This window comes from Amaranthus tricolor, chromosome 1 (assembly GCF_026212465.1).
Source record: "Amaranthus tricolor cultivar Red isolate AtriRed21 chromosome 1, ASM2621246v1, whole genome shotgun sequence".
Taxonomy (NCBI): Eukaryota; Viridiplantae; Streptophyta; class Magnoliopsida; order Caryophyllales; family Amaranthaceae; genus Amaranthus; species Amaranthus tricolor.
The window spans coordinates 1,228,476-1,253,489 of NC_080047.1; the positions used below are offsets into that span (position 1 = coordinate 1,228,476).

The following is a 25,014-nucleotide window of genomic DNA, read 5'->3' on the forward strand; positions in this document are numbered from 1 at the left end:
ATCCTTTCTTATTTATTGTTGAAAATAAATTTATATTGTCACCATCAAACGACTTTAGGGTGTTTGTAAAAGGGATTCAAAGTATAATTAAATTACCTTTTAGGACTTTGGGTGTGTTTGCTAAACACATTTTTATTGGCTTTTTGTTTGATTTGTGATTTTAGATTTTTTTTTACTTGCTCCTTTAAATTACCTTTAGGACTTTGGGTGTGTTTGCTAAACAAATTTATAATTTTTGCTAAACAAACTTACTTTGATTTTATAAAAATTTATTTGATACAAATAGCTTTTAAGTCCTTTATATTACTTATCAAATCAAAATAAAAAACTACTATAGTTATTTTTTTCATTGACTTTAGATTTTTTTTATCTATTTCTCTAATAAACAACCAACAGTAAAAAAAATAATTTTTATCACGAAACCTTCACAAAAACTTACTTAAACAGCTATTTATTAATCAATATTTTTAATTAGTCAAAGTAACAAACATTTTAAACCAATAGTCATTAGCGAGACGCTTTGACAATTACTAATTTATTGTCTCCTCAATTTTGAACCCCACTTTAAAGAAAACAAAAGTCTAGATTGGTGCAATCGCATTTTCAAATAAAAAAATTAATATTTTGACCAAAGAAGTAAGGATGTATCTATATTATAATAATGGACCCGTTTTAGAAGGCGCAACTTTGAGGTGAATGATCAACTATCAAGAAAGTAGAAATTTGCTTCTTTCTTCATCTTCTATTTACAGAATTAGTTGAAATTTCCCAGAAATTGTTTAAACTTATCCCTTTTTATAGGTTATTTTAAGTCATAATAAGTATTTTTAGTAAAAAGTTTATAAAATTTGAAGCTTGCAGATTTTTTATTGCTTGAGAGGAGTTAAATTATGGGTAATTGCTGGGGTTCTCCAGCTGAAAAATCTCCAACTCCTAGTACTACTGGGAATATTAGTTCAGGTAACTTAAAGTATAATTTTTAAATGAAATTTTAATGTGGGTTTTTTTTTTGTTTGATTATGAATTGTTGAGTTTTGAAATTTGTGGTAATTTTGATTGAGTTTATATTTAGATTCTTGCTTTTTTATTGGTGTGATTTGTGGTAATTTTGATTGAATTTATGAATTTCAATGTGGGGTTATGTATGATTTATTGATTTTAATGTGGGTTTTTTTTGTTTGAATATGATTTGTTGAGTTTTGAAATTTGTAGTAGTTTCGATTGATTCTTGCTTGTTTATTGGTGTAATTTGTGGTATTTTTGATTGAATTCATGAATTTCAATGTGGGTTTTTTGTAGGATTTTTGATTTGGGCTTTTTTTAGTGCAATTTGTTGTATTTTTGATTGGATTCTTGCTTTATGCCTTTCTATAATGTATTAAAGTTAAGTGATAAGTTAAAAGTTCCAAACCTTTGGTTGAATTTCCCCTGAAATTTTTATGGGTTTTCGTTGTATCATGCTTGGAAGATCCTTGATTTCACTAAATCCTTAAATTAAGCTCGACTTTTCATATGGGTTAAGAAATTTTGATGTTTTTTCATGTGGGGTGATGGTTATTAAGTAGCTTCTAAAAAGGTGAGGTTTAGGTTTGAATGCAAGAACTTTATTCTTCTTAGTGAATTCTATGCTCAATTACATAATTTGATTCTGACTGGGTTGACCATATAGGAGGCAAGAGAGGCATGTGCCTTGGATCCATAAAAAAATATAAGAAAAATGACATTTTAATCGTTAAAAGTCACGGCCCATAATAGTATATATAGCAGATAGAGACCCATAATTAATATTTTGCTCCCGAGCCTCGCAAATCTCAAGACCGGCCCGGGATATTGATCTTTTAGGTGTTATTTTTCATGTAATTTTGGAAAGTGAATGTTTGGGTTGTAATTGTTTTATTGCTTGTGCTAATTCTAATGCTAAAAATAAACAGGTGTATCATCATCTCTTGTTAGTCAAACCCCATCAACAAGAACCAGTAGCACTATTTCAAGCAACATATCTAGCAAGAGTCACATTTCAGTATCTAGCAGTGATGAGGTATTCTCAAATGGACAACTTTTACCCACACCAAATCTTAGAGAGTTTACCTTCCAAGAATTAAGATATGCTACAAAGAGTTTCAAGGCTGATACTTTGTTGGGGGAAGGAGGTTTTGGTAGAGTCTACAAAGGTTGGCTTGAGAGCAAGCATCAAACTAAGAGTGGTAGCGGTTTGGTTGTGGCGATTAAGAAGCTAAATTCCGAAAGCGTACAAGGTTTTGAGGAATGGCAGGTAGTTCATCGTCTTCAGACTTTCTAGTGTTTTTGTCTTTAATCAGCTGGCCTTAACTATCAGCTTAAGCTTTCGGTTCTCTCAGAATATGTTATATACTTTATACTATATCAATTGTCTAGGATAAGTTTATGTACAGTCATTCGTTGAAGTTATTCCTGCAGTTTTTTTCCTAATAGCTTTGACATTTAAGAGCCATCTTGCATAACTGTTAAATTAGGTTGAACTTATTGTGAATGTCAATATATTATCAGAAAAATACGAGGTTCACACACTTCATAAGCCTACAAGATGTCCTCTCAAAACCTTATGGCAATGGGAAAAAGGCCATTTTCAATTTGTCGATATGGAATAAATCATGCCAAGAGTAACCAACTAGAAAATGAAGGCCAATTTGTTGACTTGTATTATGGGGCAATAATATGGTGGAGCAAAAATTTTAAAGGTCAATTTATGTTTGCAATGTCCTTTTAAAATGAGGTCTTTTATTATATCAAAAGATAAAATTGTTTCCACTTTAAAAAAAAATAATTCAAGACGAAATGTATTGTAATATTATATTTTAAAATTACTTTAAATATAAAAAGTTTTACAAATAAATCACTTAAAAAGTGTTTTCTCAGAAACGGGCTTTAATGGCATCATTTAATATTTCACACCCCTTAATTTCGGGGGGCCTTAGGCGGTCGGCTACCCTGACTATGCTTAGTACCGGCCTTGCTAATGAGAAATGTAATCACTATGGTGCAGTCTGAGGTAAATTTCTTAGGAAGGTTATCGCACCCAAACTTGGTTAAATTATTTGGGTACTGTTGGGAAGACAAAGAACTCCTACTTGTGTATGAATTTATGCAGAAGGGAAGCCTTGAAAACCATCTATTTGGAAGTAAGTAAATCTCTGGATTCCGATGAATAGTAACGGATGATTTTTGGTGTAGAAATGAAAATGTGTTATGTTATCATTGTGATGTATACAGGGGGTTCTGCGGTTCAGCCACTCCCATGGGATTTGAGGATAAAAATCATCATCGGAGCTGCTCGTGGAATCGCTTTCTTACACTCTTCTGATGACCGTGTCATCTATCGTGACATAAAAGCTTCTAACATACTACTAGACGGCGTAAGTTCTCCTGACCTTGTCAAAATTCGATTGTTGTTGCTCGTGGAACTAACATTTTGATCTCGGATGCAGTCTTATAATGCCAAAATTTCGGATTTTGGCTTAGCGAAACTAGGGCCTTCGGCAAGTCAGTCCCATGTTACAACCAGAGTTATGGGAACCTATGGATATGCTGCACCCGAGTATGTTGCCACAGGTAACACTATATTAGTTTTCTTTAACTGATATGACTATTGGACCTGATCTATTGGTTTATGTAGCCGACCTCAATCTTTTGGTATCAAGGCTTTGGCTAACTGGAATTTTCGTCAATTTTAACAGGTCATTTGTATGTAAAGAGTGATGTGTATGGCTTTGGAGTCGTGTTAGTCGAGCTTCTTACTGGCTTAAGAGCACTCGATACAACCCGCCCTAGTGGGAAGCACACCTTGGTAGATTGGATCAAACCCCATTTATCTGATAAGAGGAAGTTAAAGAGAATCATGGATACTAGGTTGGAGGGCATGTATCCATCAAAAGCCGCCATTACAACAGCCGAACTTGCTTTGAACTGTCTTGCTCAAGAACCTCGAGCTCGACCCTCTATGCAAGAGGTTCTTGAGTCTTTAGAGAAAATTCAGGGCATGGTTCAAGAAAAACAAAGAGTATCAAGGAAAAGCTCAACGGGGAGTGCTTTAGTTCGTCCCCATAGACATCCCCGACAAAATGTTGTTAGGTCTCATCAAAATTCTATACACTCGTGTTGATAATGTCTATAAAAAATTCATTTAACTTCTACTGGTAATTTTTGGCCAAATTACGAGCTCAAAAATGTTCTTTTGACTATGTTTTATGACATGATATATATGTGATTGTTTTTGTATTGGATTTGTAGAACAATTAATTGTAAAACTTAAAGCTCTTGATTAGTGTTTGATCAAGAAATCTAATTGCTGGTAAAGGCCTTATTCTTAATGCCTTGCCAAGTTATGCAGAATGATCACTCAAGAAGATGATTGTTCCTACAAAAAGCAATAAGGGGTTAGCAGGGCTCGGAATGTTTCTCAGGGGTCCTATTCCGACGCCCGAGTCAGTAACAATACAAGACAAACTTGCCTAATAGGTCCTTCCAGGAGCACAGTGGCTGCAAGGTGGATTACTACTTAGGACTTATTTAAACGTGAGGTCTTTTTAATATCTGACTAATGTTCTTTTGAACATTGATAAGAATAATTGCAATTACTCTTATATTTGTAATTATGCTATTAATGTTCCTCTAAAAATCAAAGTGAGTCCTTGAAATTCAGTTGTAATAACTCCTTAGCAATAAATTACTTTGACGGCCCATTTGGTACATGGTATTAGAGGGCGGTAATGGTAATAAAATTAAGTAACAAAAATTTTGGTTGTTTGGATGCCTTCAATGGTAATGGATGGTAATAAAATAAGGTAATGAAATTACCAAAAAGGGCCATTTTTATTACCATTAAACAACCTGGTATTAGGCGGTAATGGTTATGAAATATTACTGTGGTAATAAAATAAGGTAATGTTGTTTCGAGCTGAAGAAAAAAAATAATGAAGAAAAAAAGGTAATGTATGTAATTATCCAAAAAAATATTATTATTAAAAAAAGAATCATTAGATAGAATAATTTAGATACAATAATGCTTTTAGATACAAATATACAATAATGAAACTAAGAGTCATTACCATTTTTTATTACTAACAACCAAATGAAATCAATGGAATATTATCTTCCATTATCATTCTTTAGTCATGCACACCAAACAAAAGAATCTTCATTACCAATTCTCATATCCATTCCTTCATTACTATTGCCATTACAACATTTCATTCCCATTACTTCATTACCATCAACCAAACGGGCCGTGAGTTCTTTTATGTTTTTTTCTCTTAATGATGGAGAATTCAAGTTACCTCATTTATGTGTTCTTTCATCTGTATTTATAGCTCATGATTGTGCTTGTAAAACATTCTTCTAATATTTTACTAATCCCAATAACTTTCTGCATGTCACTGTGCTTGCTTTTGACGTGTCAATCCTTCATTTATTCTATTGGATTTTATTCTTTGCTTCTCCTTTGAACATGTGTCCTACTACCTTATAATGTCTTTTCATAGTTGATAAGTATCTTTTAACCACTCATGAGCTTCCCATGCATTAATATTACTACATACATACAATGTCCTTTTTGACCTTCCCAGATGAACGTTGCCAGCTAACCATCTAATCTAAATAATTCTTTCCAGATTAGTATTAATCTAGTCTCTCTGGATAATCTTTATCATAATTACTCAAGCTTAATCTTTTACACACTCTAATCATTCATGCTTTAGATTGAAATTTCTGAATCACACATTTTGTTCTATCTTTGGGTATGAAGGTATGATTCTAAAGCTAGGGGAACTCCATCGAATCATGTCTTAAGTTTGAACCTTGTCTCAACTAATTCTGAGGGGGGGATGACGGGAAGTGTGGCCGTGTGGAGTTCATCATGCTTGTATTTAGGGTAGGTTTAGAGGCGCGGTCATACTGGCTTTACATAAAAATCAATTAACCAATCCATATTTGAGAAAAAAATAAGGGGCTGTTTGGTTAAGTGTAATAATCAAAGGGAAAGGGAATGGACAGACCCAATTCTCTTCGTTGTTGTTTGTTTGCCACTTTATATCATTCCCTTTCCCCTTTTTTATTTTTGTGTTTACCCAAAAGTATTCCACACTCATTCCCCACCCTCCCCGAGACTTTTCCATTCCCATTCCCCACTTCAAACCCTAAAACCTAAAGTTCCCCTCTCTTCCTCACGGCTCCTCCCTTACACCAGTCCCAGCAGCAGGCGGCACCACCACTCCTACGGATAGCCACCGCTGCACAGACCACTACTCTGTCTCCCACAGACAGTCACGGCAGCAGTAGCCGTGTACTCCAGTTGCTGCGCGTGCCGCCAGCCATAGTGGGCGGTTTTGGACCCTCTTTCCTGCCGGTTCGGTCCCGTGCCACCACCACCACAACCTTCACTTACCTCTTCACTTTTTGCTAGTTTTAGCTTTGTAAGACACCTCCTCTTCTTCCATTTGATTCTTCTTGTTTTCAATTAAAGTTTTATAAAGTTTGTGAGTGTGATATTGATTTTGTGTGATTTTGATTGATGAATTGAGTATATTTATGATTTAGGGTTTGAAGTGTGATTAGAAATTATGGTTGTGTGTTAATTTTGGTGGTGTTTTACTACATGAAATTGGTTTAAAGAAATTGTCATAAAGTGCACTTTATTGTTATGAAAGCTTACTTGATTGTTGGTTTAGTGGATGCGAAAGCTTATGTGATTGTTGAGTTAATGTCATAACTTTGTGTTCAATTTCGACATTTTTTTGTATGTAAACTTTATGATTTTATATGAATATATAGATTTAGCTTGAGACTTTATATATCTTGAGTATAAATTATATGTAAACTAGTCAATGATATGGTGTTATTGATGTTCTTTTCTACAGAAAATGGCTCGCATTGGTACTTCTTTGAAAAGGAAGAGAAATTGGGACTTTAATTGGTTCATAATTACTATGATTAATTGTGTTGTGTTGCTACATTTGATGTGGTACTCGATGAGAAAAACTATATACGGTGGATTATCTTAAGCTTGATAAAAAAATAGAAGAAAAATGAGATTGCACAACTTGAATAAAATGATTAGAGAAAGTGACACTTTGTGTAGGAACTATCTTCGAATAAATTAATACACATTTGGTGTACTTTTAGAGATGGTTAGAGATATTGGTGGATTAAATGAAACAAGAAACACATGTTTGGAAGAGATGGTTACGGGTTTCTTATACACATTAGCTCACCACAAGAAAAATAGAATGATGGGTGCATATTTTTATAGAAGTGGTGAAACTATTAGTAGACAATTTCATGCTTGTTTGTTGGCAATCTTAAAGTTACATGCTATTCTTCTCAAGAAACTAACACCAATACAAGAGGATTGCAACGATGAAAGATGGAAATATTTCAACGTAAATAAAAAACCAACGATGATAGTGATGATAATGATGGTGATGATAATGAGGAAGATGATGTGGAGTACATAACCTCCATTGCTGTAACCGATCCGTGGGCGAATTTTCGAAATACAATGGCCCAAAATGGTTTCTGTGGACTGGGCTGTTTATGACGAATTTTGCAAGGTATGTTAACCTTTGTAAGGTCATTTTAATTATGTTTGAGATAGTTTGATGATGTTGTATATTTGATCATTTTGAGCATTTTTTTGTTTTTCAGAATCATCCGAATTGCAAAAACTTGTATGGGGTTTCGTTTCCGCACTTTCATGAACTCATAAATGTTTATGGCAAGGATTATGCTACTGGAAAACCAGCTGAAGATTTTGTTGAAACAATCAACAATTTGCAAAATGTTGCCCCTCCACAGGTTACACTTGATTCAAGTGATGATGAGGGAGTTGCTGCTAGTGGTAATTCCACTCAAACTGTTACTTCTCCTTCTTAAAAAAAGATGAAGACTGAAAAAACTTCTAAAAGAAGTAAGAGAGGAAATGGTGGTGCTGGAAGTTCTAATGAATTGGCTAGCTTACAAGCATTCATGAAAGACATGAATGTGCATCTTTCCACTATGGCAAATGTGATGGCACGCACTGATGATCGTGAACAACGTGCGGATGAAAGAGAGCAAAAAATAGTTGAAAAGACTGAGCAAGTGCTAGAGGAACTACTCTCTTTCAATTTAGAAGGTGTCACTCCTACCCAAGTTTTTGAAGTGGCTAACATTCTAACCGCACAACCAACACAAGCTCATGATATTTTCAAAGTGTCCCGACGCTTTGAAAAGTGCTTATGTTAAGAGTCTTCTTGGAGGAATTGGAAATGGTAATGCTTAGATCTTATGTTGTGGTTTCATGTATGATTTTGAATTAGGTGTTGTTCACAAACTACTACTTTTGGCATGAACTTTATCTAGAAAGGACTATTGACAGACTTGGGTCTTACTAGAACACTTTTGGTATGAATTTTGATCTAGAAACAAGTGATTATTTGGATTTGTAATCAATGAAGCTAGAAAGATATTATTTAGAGTTATGTTTTTTTTTCTTCATATTACAGGAAAAGATGATACAGGTTAATGATATTTTTTTTTAAATAAGTTTTTCAAGTTTATCATATAATAATTAGTTATTTTTGGAAAAAATATAAAAGAATTTAAAAACTCATAATTTAAATCTTTAACTTGAACCAAACAGTCACAAAGGGAATCAATGAGCAGTGCATTCCGTTTCCTGAACACAGCCAAACGACTAGGCTAAATTAGGGGAATCCAATCCTTTCTCCTTCATTCCCTTTCCACATTCCATTCCGATTCCCTTGTGCGAACCAAACGGTCCCTAAATACATTAACCTATCACTATTGTTATTGATTTTGAATGTAGAAATGTTTTTCATGGAAAATTTACTTAAAATAATCCAATCTTTATATGATTTTCCTATAATAATCTATTAATTATAAATAATCTCAATTTTAGAGGGTATTTTCTTAGAGTAAACTTGGATAACTCGATGACCTAATATAAGAAATAATTTGCCAAAAAAATAAATTGAAAATTAGAGAAAAAATTTTAAAATAAAAAAATCATGAATTTTTTTCAACATTTTTTTTACATTTTTTTGACATTTCATTTTAATTTATCATTTTTTTTTAAAAAACAACTTGCTATAGCAAGGTATTCGGTTATCAGGTTTACATGTTCAATTGTAATAACAAAGAATAATTTTTAATTTTCTTACTTAACATATTTTTTAGACTATTATTAGTGGAAAAAACCTTATTTGCTGCGATTTTTTGGCCATAATATGCTGCGGTTTTGGCCCGCAGCAATAGTGATAATAGCAAATAACCTATTTTAAATGCTGCGGTTTTAAACCGCAGCAAAAAACTAACTATTTGCTGCAGGCTTCTTAAAAAACCGTAGCAAATAAGCATTATTTGCTGCGGTTTTAAGAAGCCCGCAGCAAATAAGTGTCTATTAAACGAAAATATATATATATACATATATACATATATATATATATATACATATATATATATATATATATATATATATATATATATATATATACATATATATATATATATATATATACATATATATATATATATATATACATATATATATATATATACATATATATATATATATATATATATATATATATACATATATATATATATATATATATATATATATATATATATATATATATATATATATATATATATACATATATATATATATATATACATATATATATATATATATATATATATATATATATATATATTTACTTTTTTCGTTTAATAGTATTAAATAATCCAATAATGTACAATGTAATAAACAATAATTAATTCAATGATAATCACCAATTAACACCAATATTCACCAATAATCTCTTTGTAAACTCTCGATCGTATATATAATATAATATAATAATATGTACATATACAAATTAAAGTCCTAATAAATCGAAAGTGAATAGTGGATACAAGTTGAGAATTTTTGTCCTTCAAATAAACATCGACATGGCAAACTATCAATCTGCAAATCCAGCGAAACACAAATAAGCATTAAATCATTCCAAAAACATAATTAATTAACATCCTAGAAGTACATTAGAATACCAACTTAATCCTAAAAATAGAAAATGAATAATACATTATTTTATAAGTAATGTATATAAATCTCATTTCATTTTGAGGTTCTTTAAATCTCTTCAGTTTCTTAGCCGATTTTCGATAAGCAAAAGCCACTATCCTACTTCCAAATTTCTACTTCACACACATAATAGCAAAGCAGGTTTAATACCAGCAAAAATTATCATCACCAAATAAAGATTGATATATAATTAAATTACATGATTATAATCTTACATGATGTCGTTTACAAGAACAACTACCCATTGAACCATTGATACCACATACATAAGTAATTATTCACATTCAAATATACAACTACATATATACATAAGTAAATAATTCACATTCAATCTACCCTAAAAATCCTAATTAATTAAAATTATTTACATTCAAATATTCATGTACATACATAAGTAAATTATTCACATTCAAATATAAAATACATACCTTGATAATGAGATATGATAATTTTGTTTCTAGAATAAGATTATGTAACCTACAATGAAAAAAAAATCAAAATTAGTATAAAAAAAGGCTAAATCCTTATTAAAACACAATGACTTGAAAAAGAACAAGACTAGCCATAATTTCGTGGCTTTTGAAGGAAAAGCATCAATGGTGGGTTTTAGAACTTAAACAAAGATGGAGAAGGAAATTTGTGCAATGGGCGGTTATTGAAGCAACAAATTTCAACAACACAAGAATTTGAAGAACGTAAACAAAGTCGTGGGGTTTGGAAGATGATGAACGAAATGAAGAGAAAACACAGTAGAGTCGTATGATTTGAAAAACTTGAAGAACTTGAAGAGATTTTTCTTGGATTTTTGAAGAAATTTTCTGAAATTCATAAGCTTGAAGAAGAAGACAGTCGTCGTCGTGAGATTTTGAAGAAAGTTTTTTTAGGTTTTTTCCATCTATATATAGATTTTTGTATAAGACGGTTTCATCGTAAGACATGCTTTATACAATTATACTTAGATTAAATAGCCCAATAACGAGAACTTTTAACTTATAGGCTTTTTGTTTTACAAATTCTTGTGAGAGATGGTCTTTTTGAGAGACTATCTCTAATTGGGTCGGCCTATTATATATTTTGTTAAAATATTGTAAGTAGGTATTAAGAATGATGTAAATAGACATTTAAAATATTGGAAGTAGGCATTAAGAATACGGTAAGTAAGCATTAAGGATAATGTAAGTAAACATTAAGAATACGGTTGTATATATTAATCTTTAAAAGCTGGGCTTGAGATACGTCTGTAAAAGAGACAGTCTCTCAAGAGACTAGTTGTTTTTGTTTTGAGGTTATCTCACCGTAAGGTGATATTGTGCTAATATAAATTTATTTTTATTATTTTTTTTGTTATTGATGAATTTTAGATTTGCTCTTAGATTATCCATAAAAGAAATCAAAAACAATATAAAATCCACAAATGAAAAGTCGGTCATTGAATAGTCAATTCGAATCAATAGAGTGGGATGTTTAATAAACATATCTTTTTCGATTTTTTTTCTAATAATTAAAGGTGTTGACGGATTGAGGTATGGCTTTCAAGTTTATTGTGAATGTTTTTTTTTTCGAGCACTACAATGCATTAATTTAATTCTTAATATCTCTAATTATGTATAATAAAAAATTATAAAAATTTAATATTAATAATTTTTGCAATGAGATAAATCAAATAAGATCGTACTTGATTATCTTATAACCTATAGATTAAAAATTAATCACAAATTAAGAGTAATGAATAAATAATACTATTTTTAACAATGTTCTAACTATTTGGAAGGGAGAAAGTATCTAGTTAGGCTTGACAAAGTATAAATACAAGATGACTTAAGTGGTCAATTGATGGCATAGTTAGAGATGGCAAATCAATGGCGTTTGTTTGTTGTAGTCTATAGAGTATAGACCACCCATTAGCCTCGCAAATGGACTTTAGCTGTGTCTGAAAAATTGAATTTTAATAAGTTTTTTATTAGGTCTTGAATTTGGATTTTTTTATTATTGATCGAATAGTTAAAGATAATTCATTACAGATTTTTAACTTTATAATTTTTTTTCATAATAAATAGTTAATAAATAATTTTATCAAACATCTTCAAAGTAGTTGACTTAAACAAGTGGCTTTGTTTGATAATTCTACTTAGATATACCAATCTATAACTACAATCAACAATCATTTTTCAAACAGATAAATTATATTTTAGCATTCTTGAAATTAATCTTTTAATTTTGACTTTTGTAATACCATTAAAAGTCATAACAAAATTTAGGAAGTCAAATATCGTGATAACTTTTTTTGGTTTCTAATACTCATGATTTCACACTTGATATGTTTTTATTCAATTCTTATACTAAAGGGTGAACTTGTGATATATGTGCATTGTGCTTTTCCTAATCATGATAGTGTAGACCGTGTTTTGTTATTTATGTTTGATGTCAAATTCAGAAACAATTTGGGGTTCATCAGTTGGAGAAAGAGTTTGACAATCTACCATTCAACCTCCTATACGTGATTTTGCTGATCATCAATGAATTCAATTTTTAAATCATATCAAGTCATCACTTTTTAAGGTATTAAATTAACTAAATATAAGAAATGAAATATTTGTATAATTGTTTTTTTTTGTTTTAATAAATATTTACTTATGATAGCAATTTTTATGTAATGGAAAGACTACTCATAATAAGAATATTCATGCTCATACTACTGGCGCAACTAGTTTTGCCCAAAAAAAAATTCAAGTAATTATTTAAGACTTTTCTAATATAAGTTTGTTAGTTACTTTATTTTATTAACTTATTCTTCTTAATGAAAAATTGAAGGAATGCTTTTTTATTCATTTCTTGATAATTGATAGGTCAAAAATAAGAAGAGGAAGTCGAAATACATTGACTTATTTGATAAAAAATTGTTACAATTAGCACTATTTTTTGTAGTGCAATGCTTGAATTTTTTTTATTTATAATGGCTTCGTAAATATTAAACTTTGCGATTATAATTTATAAATGACCTAAACTTCAAGGTTATTTTTAATTAATGATTCTTAGTTCTTATACTCTACTTGAAATATGACAAATGGATGACCTTCAAATTAATAATCTAGGCTTCTGATATTATATTAAGAATCCAATTCAATCAAAGTTTAAACTAATAATGATTAGCGCCACAATATAATATTCTATCAATATCAAGTAATAAAAATTAATTTTTAAATAGTTATTTTAAATTTATTTATACGCCAATAGCAAATGCTCCTAACTTTAGCAAGATCCATATAACAATCTCATTACTCGATCCTCAATTTTTTTTTCATATCTTTTTTTTCCATATCTTTTATGTTCTTAAATTTGCAACATATGATTTAGAGCATCTCATATATGAACTATAATCAGGATATACAGAGGGATCGAAGACGGACAACCCATACCATTAAAAGAATGCCCAAAAAAAGTCTCTTGTATCCCGTATAGAACTAGTAATCTCTTTTGAGAGACGCATTTCAAGTCCAACTCATCAAAGAGTAATGCCTACTTACAGTATTCCTAATGCCTACTTACAGTATTCCTAATGCCTACTTACATTATTCTTAATGCTTACTTACCGTATTCTTAATATCGACCTTCAATATCTTAATTATCTACTTATATTATTTTTAACGCCTATTTATATATAACAGATCTAATTAGAAAGAGTCTCTCAAGATATGAAATTTGTCATGTAGAAAACTTGAAAAAAAAAAAAATTCTTCAAATTCCGCATTCCGGTCAATGGAAAAGTCATTGCAAGTGAATTAAGGCGGTGAAGAAAAAAGGCACACAACTGAATGATGCAACTACGAAAGTGAGAGTGAAAATAGCAGTACACTCCCAACTCCTAACTCAAACTCACCACTGCAGTTAATTGTATCGCAGCAACTCAACTGAATATTATAAACACCATTAATTTTCCCCCAATTTTCTTGTTCTTTCCCGGATCTCGACGTCGTTTGCTCTCATTTTTGCCGTATTAATGGGTCCTCGCCGGCGAAGAATCTCTTCGTCGATTCTTCTTATTGTATTTTGCATCTCATTGGTAACTAGATTTCTCGCTTGTTTCGTATGATTTATTCATTTTTTAATTCGATTTGGTAGTCTTTATTATTTTGTAGATAATTATGATATAATTCTTGGCATTTTTACTGTTGATTTGTTGTTAGTTTAGTTTAATATTGTTTTTCGATTGATCTTGTGAATTGAGTATGTAGAAATCTATTTTCAGTTGTTAAATTAGGTTGCAGACTTTGTTGGTTGATCGAAATCGAAATGCAGACAGGTAGGATTTCGTGTATGTGTTTTTGCAAATAATATACTTATTTTTTTTTGATTTGTTCGGAAATTGTAGTGTAAAAACATTGAATTGTTATGATTGAAATATTTTGTTTCATGTATAAATTTGCGGTTTGGTTATTTGATCTTGCTGATTGTAAGTAGTGATAATGCCCAAACTTTTAATGGATATTAGATTATTTGGGTCGAATCTAGTTAAATTGCTCGAGTTTGCTGACAATATAACCATGTCGTAGAACAAATGTGAACAACCGTTATCTGTTTCTGATTTCTTTGATAAATTGGGTTCGAGATCTATTTTATGCGAGTTTGGTAGAATTTAGGAGCGTTGAGTAAGAGTAGATTTCCAACAAGAGTGTTATACATCGAGGCTTAAAATTTTGGAAGTGAAGGATACTGTGAAAATGCTGGTATGGCTAAGGTTGTTAGAATCGGAATTCTACCTAGGATTGACAAAGGGGTAGAATTGGATCATAGAATCATAAGATCCTACAAATATGTTCTGATATGCTATACCATAATTGATATTACTTATTTTTGTTCACTTTATTTTTTTTTTGAAGTTTTGAGCTGTAAACCAAGATTTATATGACTTCATCTTTTAATTCATTAAAAAGAGTAATTTTAATAATTATTTATGATCTGTGAATTAGTATGTACATGAACTTTCATAATTGTAACCGCAATATATGTTTAACTAATATTTATTTGTAATTAAAAGATAGAATATAAGAAATTTTTATGATTGAGACTACCCTTGTATGATCGTTGGATCATAGGATCGTGTTAGGATCTTATCACTAATATTCTTGAGCTTGTTAGGATCGTACAATTCTATCAATATTAAGATCCTATTTCATATCTGGATCGCTCAACTGTTTTTGGATCGTAGAGTTGTAGAACCGTAGATCAGAATTGAGATTTTAATAACCGTAGATCAGAATAGTGTTGTAGAACCCTTGTATGGTTATGTCATTAGGAATGAACAAAATATGTTAAGAGTTTTGTATATGGGTTTGTCAAGTCACAAATGTTAAAATCTTGAACTTAGTCCTCAAGCTTATCTGCTATGCGAGCTCTATATTTCTTTCTCGTTTTGATAATTGGGATGTAAGGTGAACACTGAAGGGTCGCGTAAGGATATGTCCTGTACCTTAGTTAGAGTTTTAAATGTTCAAGGACAAAGTGAAGATTCAATGTGACATAGATAATGGCATTATGCTCTGTGTCATTGCAAATTGACTCTAGAATATCTATTTTTAATGTCTAATGATTAATGTCTTCCAAAATCAAATTTTCGTGAAACCTCATGAAGACACTTTTTCTCTGATTTGACGGTGTTTATTTTTATCTCTCTCATTTATCCAGGTTGTGGTAAACAGTATTCTCATCAAAGCGCAGCTACTGTAAGTCATTTAACTTGTCCCTTAGTTTCTTAGTCTTGACTTGCTGCAGGCCCTGTTTGAACATTTTTTAATATTAGTTTACTTTTATCATTTCTCAGTCAAAGAGATAGCAGAGGATACCCACGTGTTTATGATTGTGAGCAGTGCAATGAAAAAAAGGTTTTTTTTTCATCGATTTTCTTCATTTAAGTTCGTACTCAGTTTGTACGTTATCTTATCCATGTCTCTGGCAACTCCTGACTTTTCAATTTTTCTTTTACCTTTTCCCTAATATTTTACATCATACTGAGCATGTTGCATGAGCACAGTTGTACAGTTTGATCCTTCTCCTTGCCTTTCTACGTATCAAATCGTTTAGCCAAATATGAAAGAGGAAGATCTGTGAGTTAGAAGTGAAGAAAGATATGCTGTTTATACTTTTGGGTTTACACTACACAAGGATGTTGATTGTTGATGTTTAGTCGATTTAAGTGTCTAAAGTTAGAGTATGTACTATGTTTCTTCCGGTATCATTTTTTTTGAAGTGCACCACTTCTTGATGGCACGCAATTCAAAAAAGAAAAGAGGTGGTTCAAACGAATACCCTGGACATTAAGGGAGAAATAATTGGTCCCCAGGTAACGTAGTATTATCAACATGGAAAAAAAGTCAAATGACCCTTAAAAGTTGACCAAAGGAAATGGTAGACTTATTTAGAAATTTCCATTTAGGGAATATTGTGCACTTTGAAAAAAGTGAAGGAAGTATGTTGTAATGAACAATTGAACCGGTGTACTTTTTAAAACTTGGTCACTATAACCCCATTGGTTTGACATTCTTTAGGCATTTGATATTTCTCAATTAAACTATATGAAAGTTGAGATTTGAGAGCCTGAACTGACTGTGAATGGTGTCTGTGCAGGACAGGGTTACGTCATTATATGCGTCCTCTGATAAATCTGGAAACCTAGGTGTCAAGGTATTATCTGGAGTAGGTCTTGACAAACAAGCATGTGTAGGGATTTTCGTTGTCTGAGAAATGCTTACAAAAATATTTTTCATTTCGCAGGATATTGACATAATGGTGACATATAGTGATGCTTCTGGGGCTATTCGGGTTGGTTCTGTTCAAGCAAAAGATTTGTCATCTTCTTGGGTTTGGCGTACATCTGATAGTCACTTTGAGGACCATGTGAAAATAACTGAGGTACTTGTGCTAAAAATAGAAATATAAAGTGAAGAGAGCAATGTAATGACTTTTGATTTTTCCCAGATGTCAATAAAATGTTATGTAAAGAGATGCAAAGTTCCTATGACTTGTTTAATAACTTTTACTTTCTTTCTGTGCTGTGAAAAATGTCTTTACCTTGTTATGGAGATTGAAGTTTTTGGTTTGAATGTAATGTTTGCTAATGTAACATTCCCAGAAATCAAATGATTCATCTCAGCCTGTCACAAGGCATGAAAACAGTACCGAGAAACATATAGCTAATCAAACTGCCGCTAGTACTGTCTTCCTCACAAAATCATTTCTAGAAGATCCAATAAAGCGCTACCGTCAGGTACTTTTACTTGCTTCTTCTTTAGTTTCTATTTTAGCTCAAATACTTGACAAATTATCTTGATGTACTCAGATGTTACGGCTTAAAAGAAGGAAGCTTCGTGCGGCAGAACTAATGAGGCAAGACAAAGCAATGGATGCAGAGATGGAGAAAGCAGCCATCGAACGTGCTCAAGGGCTGGACACTACTGTTATAGGAAAGTATAGCATTTGGAGAAGAGATTATGACAACTCAAACTCTGATTCTACCTTAAAGCTTATGCGTGATCAGGTCATTATGGCAAAAGCATATGCTACCATTGCTAAGGCTAAGAATGAGAGTAGTCTGTATGATTCCCTCATGAAGTGCACTAGAGATAGTTTGGCTGTAATCAGAGAAGCAAATTCTGATGCTGAACTGCAGCCAAGGTAATGCTTTTGTTTGTAGTGTACTTTTCACATGTTAAATTCACTTGTTGTTTCTCTCATTTAGCAGTTTCTTGTGCAGTGCTCTGGATCAAGCAAAGACAATGGGAGGGGTTCTTTCATTAGCAAAAGAAAAATTGCACGACTGTGCTGAATTGGCTAGGAAGCTAAGAGCCATGATTCAGTTAACTGAAGATAATTTTAATTCTCTGAAGAAGGAGAGTGCATTTTTGATTCAGCTTGCTGCTAAGACAATCCCAAAGCCTTTACATTGTCTTTCTCAACTGTTGACAGCTAATTTTTTCCTTCCGGGCCAACCAAATAAAGGTGTGAACATGAAAGAGAAGCTTGAAGACCCTTCCCTTTACCATTATGCCATCTTTTCGGATAATGTACTTGCAACAGCAGTGGTAGTGAATTCCACTATAGTGCATGCAAGTGATCCGGAAAAGCATGTTTTCCACATTGTGACGGACAAGCTGAATGTTGCAGCCATGAAAATGTGGTTTCTTGACAATCCTCTCCCTAGTGCTGCTGTAGAAGTCATGAATATCGATGATTTCAAGTGGCTTAATTCATCTTATTGTGTTGTTCTTCGGCAACTTGAATCTGCTCGAATGAAGGAGTTTTACTTTAAGGTCAATAACCCATCAATATCTACCTCAACTGGTTCAGACCAGCTCAAGTACAGGAATCCAAAATATTTGTCAATGTTGAACCATTTGCGCTTTTATCTTCCTGAAGTTTATCCTAAGCTGAATAAAATATTGTTTTTGGATGATGACATTGTTGTTCAAAAGGATTTGACTCCACTTTGGTCCATTGATATGAAAGGTATGGTGATTGGTGCTGTAGAGACATGTAAGGAGAGCTTCCATAGGTTTGATAAATATCTTAATTTCTCTAATCCGTTGATATCTGAAAACTTTGATCCCAATGCTTGTGGCTGGGCATTTGGCATGAATATGTTTGACCTGAAGGAGTGGAAGAAACGAAATATCACAGGAATATATCATCATTGGCAAGAATTGGTAAGACATCCTACCTGTTGTAGCCCCCCCCCCTTTTTTTTTGTCTCCTTAGCTCTATCCTTTTCCTTCAAATTATAATGATTACAACAAGAAACTTTTTGATTCAGCCAGTTCTGGTTTATGTTTCTGTTTTTTGGCATCCTGGTTACTTCTTTTACATCATGCTCTCCATGACTATTTTGTGTCAACCTCGACTGCCAAAAAGAAAAAGTGAAGTGTCAAAACCTTAGGGAACTGATTGCTGTATCGAGATCAGCTCTCGATAAGTTCTTGGTTTAGTGACAGCAGCTGCTTTCATTTTTTCACACAACATTCATTTTGTGTATAGCTTTGAAAAGGCCTTTCTGAGATTTGTTTATGTTAGAGTATATGGGTTTCTCAACTGGTGTTCTAACCTTCTGAGTTATTAATTTTACAGAATGTCGATAGAACTCTATGGAAACTAGGCACCTTGCCACCTGGACTAATAACTTTCTACAATCTTTCCTATCCGCTTGACCGAAGCTGGCATGTACTGGGGCTAGGCTATGACCCTGCACTTAATCTGACTGCAATAGAGAATGCCGCGGTTGTTCATTATAATGGAAACTATAAGCCATGGTTGGATCTCGCCATCGCAAAATACAAGCCATATTGGTCCAGATATGTGATGTACGATAGCCCTTACCATCAACACTGCAAGATCTCAGAATAAGCCCCAACAGGTAGTAGCTTAACCTATAGGAGAATACAAATTAACTTCTTTTTCGGCTCTCATTTTCACCCTCTTGAACATTCTTTCGAGTATACCTATATACCGCAATTAACCACATAAGTGTAACAATTTCTTGTAAAAGCAATTCACCTATAGATTTATAGTTCCCCTGTTTGTATAGATTCATTTGCAACGAAGAAAAATAAAATGCTAATGGAAAGTTTCATATCCTCTTTTCTCTCATGCTCTGTTTTTCCCTCCTTTTTTTTGTGCTAATACAAAATATAAAGAACACAATATATGTATGAACAGCATCGTATATGAATTTCTTCACCCATGCATATGTTTAAACATGACGTGATTGTATTGACATGAAATATTATGAATGCCTTGTAGAAGATGGTTTATGGTTTTTGAGCAGCGTAGAGTTGTGGGTATCCAATTTAGTTCTTGTAGCTCAAGCTTATCATGTTCGTCTAGATTTAATGGTGGGAGAAAATTGGGGGTTCAATCAAGTTTGAAGACAATTGTATGATAGGCATGTTGTGTATATCAAGTAAGTTAGATGAGGCTATGGAACTGATAGATGTAATGCCTCAAAACTTGAAGGGCAAGCGAGTGTTTGAGGTGCTTGTTTGAGGTGCAAATCTCTTAGAACCCTTCGGCTCGTTTGGTTACATGGTAGCTTTGAGTGTTGATGCATGGTAGCTTTGAGTGTTGATGCTAATTTTGGTCACAGACTGATACCGCAAAGATTAGACGAGCTGGTTATAGCTTGGTTTGTGTTAACAATGACTCTTTACGATATGTAGCCCAGAGTTAACAGTGTACACCAAAAGGTTATCGAGTGTTGCGTAGTTAAACTTGAGGAGTTATAGATGTACGCCTTTCTAACTACCCATTTGAATCGGAAATTGGGATTGCAAATGAAAAATTCACACGAATAACTCAGCAATTACAAAAAAGAATTATCTCGAAGTTAGATCTTCATAGAATCATAGGTAGAATAATTCTTATGGAGTATATTTTCAAGTACAAATAAATTTTTTGTCTATGATGATGTGATTTTTGTTGAAATAAGGAAGTTTCCGTGGGGAGAATGGCTACTATAGTAATGGCTGCCTTTATATAGCTTGCGATTTATCACTTATGTATTACTATTGGATTACTTTTTTGGAAATTCTACATGATAGTATCAAACTTTCATGAATGCTAGTGGTAGCATTTTTGTAAGATTTTTTAACATGGTAGCATCCAGTTTATGCCTGATCTAATTGTCGTAGCATTTTCTATTAAATTCTTGTCAATTTTCGTTTAATTCATCATTTAGACGTTTTTACACTTATTAAGTGTTGGTTTTTATCTTTATAATTTGCCCTAAACATTTGAGAGTGTTGATGAATTACACGGTGAATTAAACGTTAAAATACTAAATTCAACATTTGAGAGCATAAAAATAGTTTAGGAAAAATTATAAAGAGAACAATCAACAGTTAGAAGAGGTCATATCGATCATTAGTGCGTATGGGCCGCAAGTTGGGCTAGATGAGGAAGTCAAGCATGAGTTTTGAGATAATTTGGGTGACCTTATAAATACCATCCCTGCCGATGAAAAAGTTTTTATAGGTGGAGACTTCAATGGACAAATAGGTAAGGAGGCAGTTAACTATAACTCAGTTCATGGCAGGTTTGGTTATGGTGTAAGGAACGAGAGTGGAGATATCTTGCTTGAGTTTGCGTTAGCAAAGGAGTTGGGTATAGCAAAGTCGATCTTTAGAAAGAAGGATGAGCACTTGATTATGTACAAGAGTGGTGGGCATGCAACCTAAATTGACTACTGTTTAGTACGGAAGATTGATCGGAGCTCGTGTCTGGACTGTAAGGTCGTGTTGGGTACAGAGATGCCCACCCAACATAGGTCATTAGTACTAGTATTTCGTATGAGGAGAAAGATTGACGAGAAGAAGATAAAGTTCAGGCAAACGATTATGTGGGGTAGACTTAAAGTGGATATGGTCGCAACCGTGTCAAACAAGATCAAGACGTCGGGCTACCCTAGTATATCAGATGATTCAAATCAAATGTGGGCGACCATGGCGAAAACCATTCGAAAGGTGGCAAAAGAGACATTAGGGGTGTTGAGGGGGACACCAAAGGTGTTTAAAGAGTCGTGGTAGTGGAACGAAGAAGTGCAAAAGAAGATAAAGGACAAAAACAGGAGATCCAAGGAGCTCATGGCTTACACGGAGGAGGAGGATAGGACACATAAGAAGGAGAGGTATAAAGAAGCAAAACGGGCGGCAAAGAAAGTAGTAGCGGAGGAAAAAGTTCGCGCGTTTGAAGCCCTTTATCAAAAGCTTGATACCAAACAGGGGAGAAGTATATTTTTAAGTTGACAAAAGCATGATCTAGGCAGAAGAAGGACTTAGGACGGTGAAGTTCATTAAGGATGAAGGTGGACGAGTACTCCTTAGACAAGAGGACATCAAGATGAGATGGCATCAATATTTTTCTCAACTGCTCAATGAGACTAGGGGGTCTAAAGGAGGAAATTCAATAAACTTCAGACTTCTAAAGAACACTGGATTATGGGTCGATTATTGATATTACCACGACGGAAGTAGGAGAAACTCTCAAAAAAATGGGGGGGATCAAAGGCAGTTGGATCTGATAACATTCCGATTGAGGTGTGGAGGGGTTTAAGAGAGGAGGAAATTCATTGGCTTACTAACCTCTTTAATGTCATCTTGAGGTCTAGCAAGATGCCAGAAGAATGGAGGGTTAGCACACTTATCACACCGTTTAAAAACAAAGGTGATGCACAAGTATGCGGGAACTATAGAGGGATCAAACTTCTAAGCCACACTATGAAATTGTGGGAAAGAGTGATCGAGAAAAGAATTAGACGAGAGACGGTAATTAGAGAATACCAATTCAGATTCATGCCGGAAAGATCAACCACCGAGGCAATCCATCTTTTGAGGAGACTGATGGAAAAGTATAGGGAGCGAAAAAAGGATTTGCATTTGGTGTTCATTGACCTGGAGAAAGCGTACGATGACATACCACGAAGCATCGTTTGGAATAGCCTCAAGAATAGAGGTATTTCACGAAGGTACATTGAGGTAATACAGGACATGTATGACAGAGTGGCGACTAATATACATACACCAGTGGATATGACAGAGTCTTTCTCAATTAAAGTGGGACTACATCAGGGATCATCACTAAGTCCTTTCATTTTTACGGTCATTATGGAAGAAATCTCTAAATCCATCTGGGAAACCGTACCATAGTGCATGCTTTCCGCCGACGATATAGTTTTGGCCGCAGAAACCAAAGAGGAGGCTAATAGTAAATTGGAAGAGTGAAGGGAAGCCTTGGAGGGTAAGGGGTTGCGCATAAGCCATACTAAGACAGAATACTTGCGATGCAATTTCAGTGGGACATAATCGATAAGGGAGCCAGAGGTGACCATAGGGGGAGAAGTGGGGAGATTGATGGAGACGTTACTAATTGTATACAAGCGGGTTGACTTATGTGGCGAGCAACAACCGGGGTGCTTTGTGATAAAAGGTTCCTGAGGAGATTAAAAGGTAATTTTACCGCGTTGCAATTAGGCCAATGCTGTTATATGGGACAGAATGTTGGCCCATAAAGAAGGTTTTCGAACAGAGGATGGAAGTAACAGAGATGCGTATGCCGAGGTGGATGTGTGGTAATACTATGATGGATAGGATACGAAACCAGGAGTTCAGGGAGAAGCTAGGGGTTGCACCTCTCTCCGCAAAGATGCGAGAGAACAGGTTGAGACGGTTTGGGCATGTGCAGAGACCGACACATGACACCCCAGTAAGAAGGATCAAATGTACCATAGTGGAGGGCAAGAGAAGTAGAGGAAGACCTAGGAGAATGTGGGAGGAACAAATTAAAAGTGATATGCATGAACTTCACCTCTCCAAGGACCTGACCAGTGATAGGGCCAGTTTGCGGCGCCTTATCCACGTCTTAGATTACTAAACCCGTCGCTTTTACCCATCGTTTGTTATTGTTCATTGCCTTTAATTATCGCTCTTTACCTCCTTCTTTACTTTTATCTTTATTTTTAATTATTTGTACGTATTCTATTTATTCTATTTGTAAGTTGCAGGTTTCTCTCTCTTTGAAGACTTTTCTCGAGCCGAAGGACTCTTTGACCACACTCTCCTCTATGGGTATGAGCTGTCGTCGTTCTTCCCTCCCTAGACTGTGATAATAGTTTTCAATGAGTGGAATACACCAGGTTTGATGATGATGATGATGAACAATCAACATTTAATAAGGGTAAAAACGTCAAAATAGTGAATTAAACGGAAATTGACAATAATTTAACGAAAAATACTACGGCAGTTAGATAGGGCATAAATTGGATTCTAACATGTGAAAAAATCTTACAAAAATGCTATCACTAACGTTTCATGAAAGTTCGATGCTACAATGTGAAATTTCCCTTACTTTTTCCTAGTCAAATTAACTCTAAAAAATGGATTCTAGCAATCATTTTCCATTGCCTTTATTACCAATAATATGATGCTTTCCAAAGTTTTTTTTGTTTCATGTCAGCTTATTACCAAAATATCATGTGGTTACCCCCAAAAATATCAATGTAGTTAACACTTATATTTATGGAGCGAGAAAACATAAAATTTATTAAGTATTAGGATCACTATATAATAAAAATGAATATTTTTTTAGAAATTTTACATTTTTATAGCATAGTAATTTTTATAGCATAGTTATTATACAAAGCTGTAAAATAATGCAGATATTATTTGTAATAGAAATTTAAATCAAATAATTTTTTTTAAATTACAATAATAGGATTGTATACTTTTAAAGTATTTTTATATCATAATATTCGTTTTATATCTCTCAATCATAAATTAGGATTCTATATTTTTTTTTCAATTTGTAAGACCTCAATATTAATTTCAACTCAGATTATACTCAAATATACTCAGATTATACTGAAACATACATAAAATATACTCAAATGTAAGATATTTGAAAATATTATAATTGTCATATTTTTATCTAATATTTGGGATAAACAATATAAAAATCAATTGCATTTTCTTTATATGTAAATAAAAAGGCTTTTTGATTCGCCATCACCATATTAATTAAGTTATTGCTTATATATCTTCGAAACAAAAAGTCATATTATTGAAAATACCGTGCTCCAATACCAGCATAACATAGATTAAGAATAATTAATAAACAAATTCACATATTATATATTTTTAAGTAAACTCTTATAATTACTGAAAATAAACATAATTGGAAGTATTTACTTAAATTTCAAAGAATATTTGAAGAAACATATTAGCTGACACTAAGTGAATCTGTTCAATATAAATAATATGTATTATTATTTTTAGTAAATCAAATAAAAGTTAATTACACAAAACACAAATAAAAAACATTTCATAAATATTTTTCATTTCTAATTCGTACGCGAGTTA

The 25,014-nt window shown here is 33.0% G+C and overlaps 3 protein-coding genes across 4 annotated transcripts; all 3 read left to right on the plus strand.

Moving 5' to 3' along the window:
* Positions 1-601: 601 nt before the first annotated feature.
* On the plus strand, positions 602-4,365 carry LOC130797547 (probable serine/threonine-protein kinase PIX13). Its single transcript, XM_057660161.1, has 6 exons — positions 602-960; positions 1,932-2,272; positions 3,023-3,158; positions 3,250-3,392; positions 3,465-3,588; positions 3,714-4,365. The coding sequence occupies exons 1-6, from the start codon at positions 891-893 to the stop codon at positions 4,136-4,138; spliced, it is 1,239 nt and encodes a 412-aa protein (XP_057516144.1). The 5' UTR covers positions 602-890; the 3' UTR covers positions 4,139-4,365.
* A 9,518-nt stretch (positions 4,366-13,883) lies between these two features.
* On the plus strand, positions 13,884-19,738 carry LOC130797557 (probable galacturonosyltransferase 3). 2 transcript variants are annotated; one of them, XM_057660183.1, is made up of 10 exons: positions 13,885-14,180; positions 14,367-14,420; positions 15,803-15,840; positions 15,939-15,999; positions 16,742-16,798; positions 16,889-17,026; positions 17,247-17,381; positions 17,454-17,788; positions 17,868-18,816; positions 19,235-19,738. In XM_057660183.1, the coding sequence occupies exons 6-10, from the start codon at positions 16,901-16,903 to the stop codon at positions 19,508-19,510; spliced, it is 1,821 nt and encodes a 606-aa protein (XP_057516166.1). In that variant the 5' UTR covers positions 13,885-14,180; positions 14,367-14,420; positions 15,803-15,840; positions 15,939-15,999; positions 16,742-16,798; positions 16,889-16,900; the 3' UTR covers positions 19,511-19,738. The 2 variants fall into 2 exon arrangements, with proteins under 2 accessions (XP_057516157.1, XP_057516166.1); XM_057660174.1 differs by lacking the exon at positions 14,367-14,420 and having other exon boundaries at positions 13,884-14,180.
* Positions 19,739-23,134: 3,396 nt separating this feature from the next.
* Positions 23,135-23,755, plus strand: LOC130826962 (uncharacterized). The gene is made up of 2 exons (XM_057692606.1): positions 23,135-23,495; positions 23,661-23,755. Exons 1-2 carry the CDS (start codon positions 23,135-23,137, stop codon positions 23,753-23,755), a joined length of 456 nt encoding a protein of 151 aa, XP_057548589.1.
* The last annotated feature ends 1,259 nt before the right edge of the window (positions 23,756-25,014 follow it).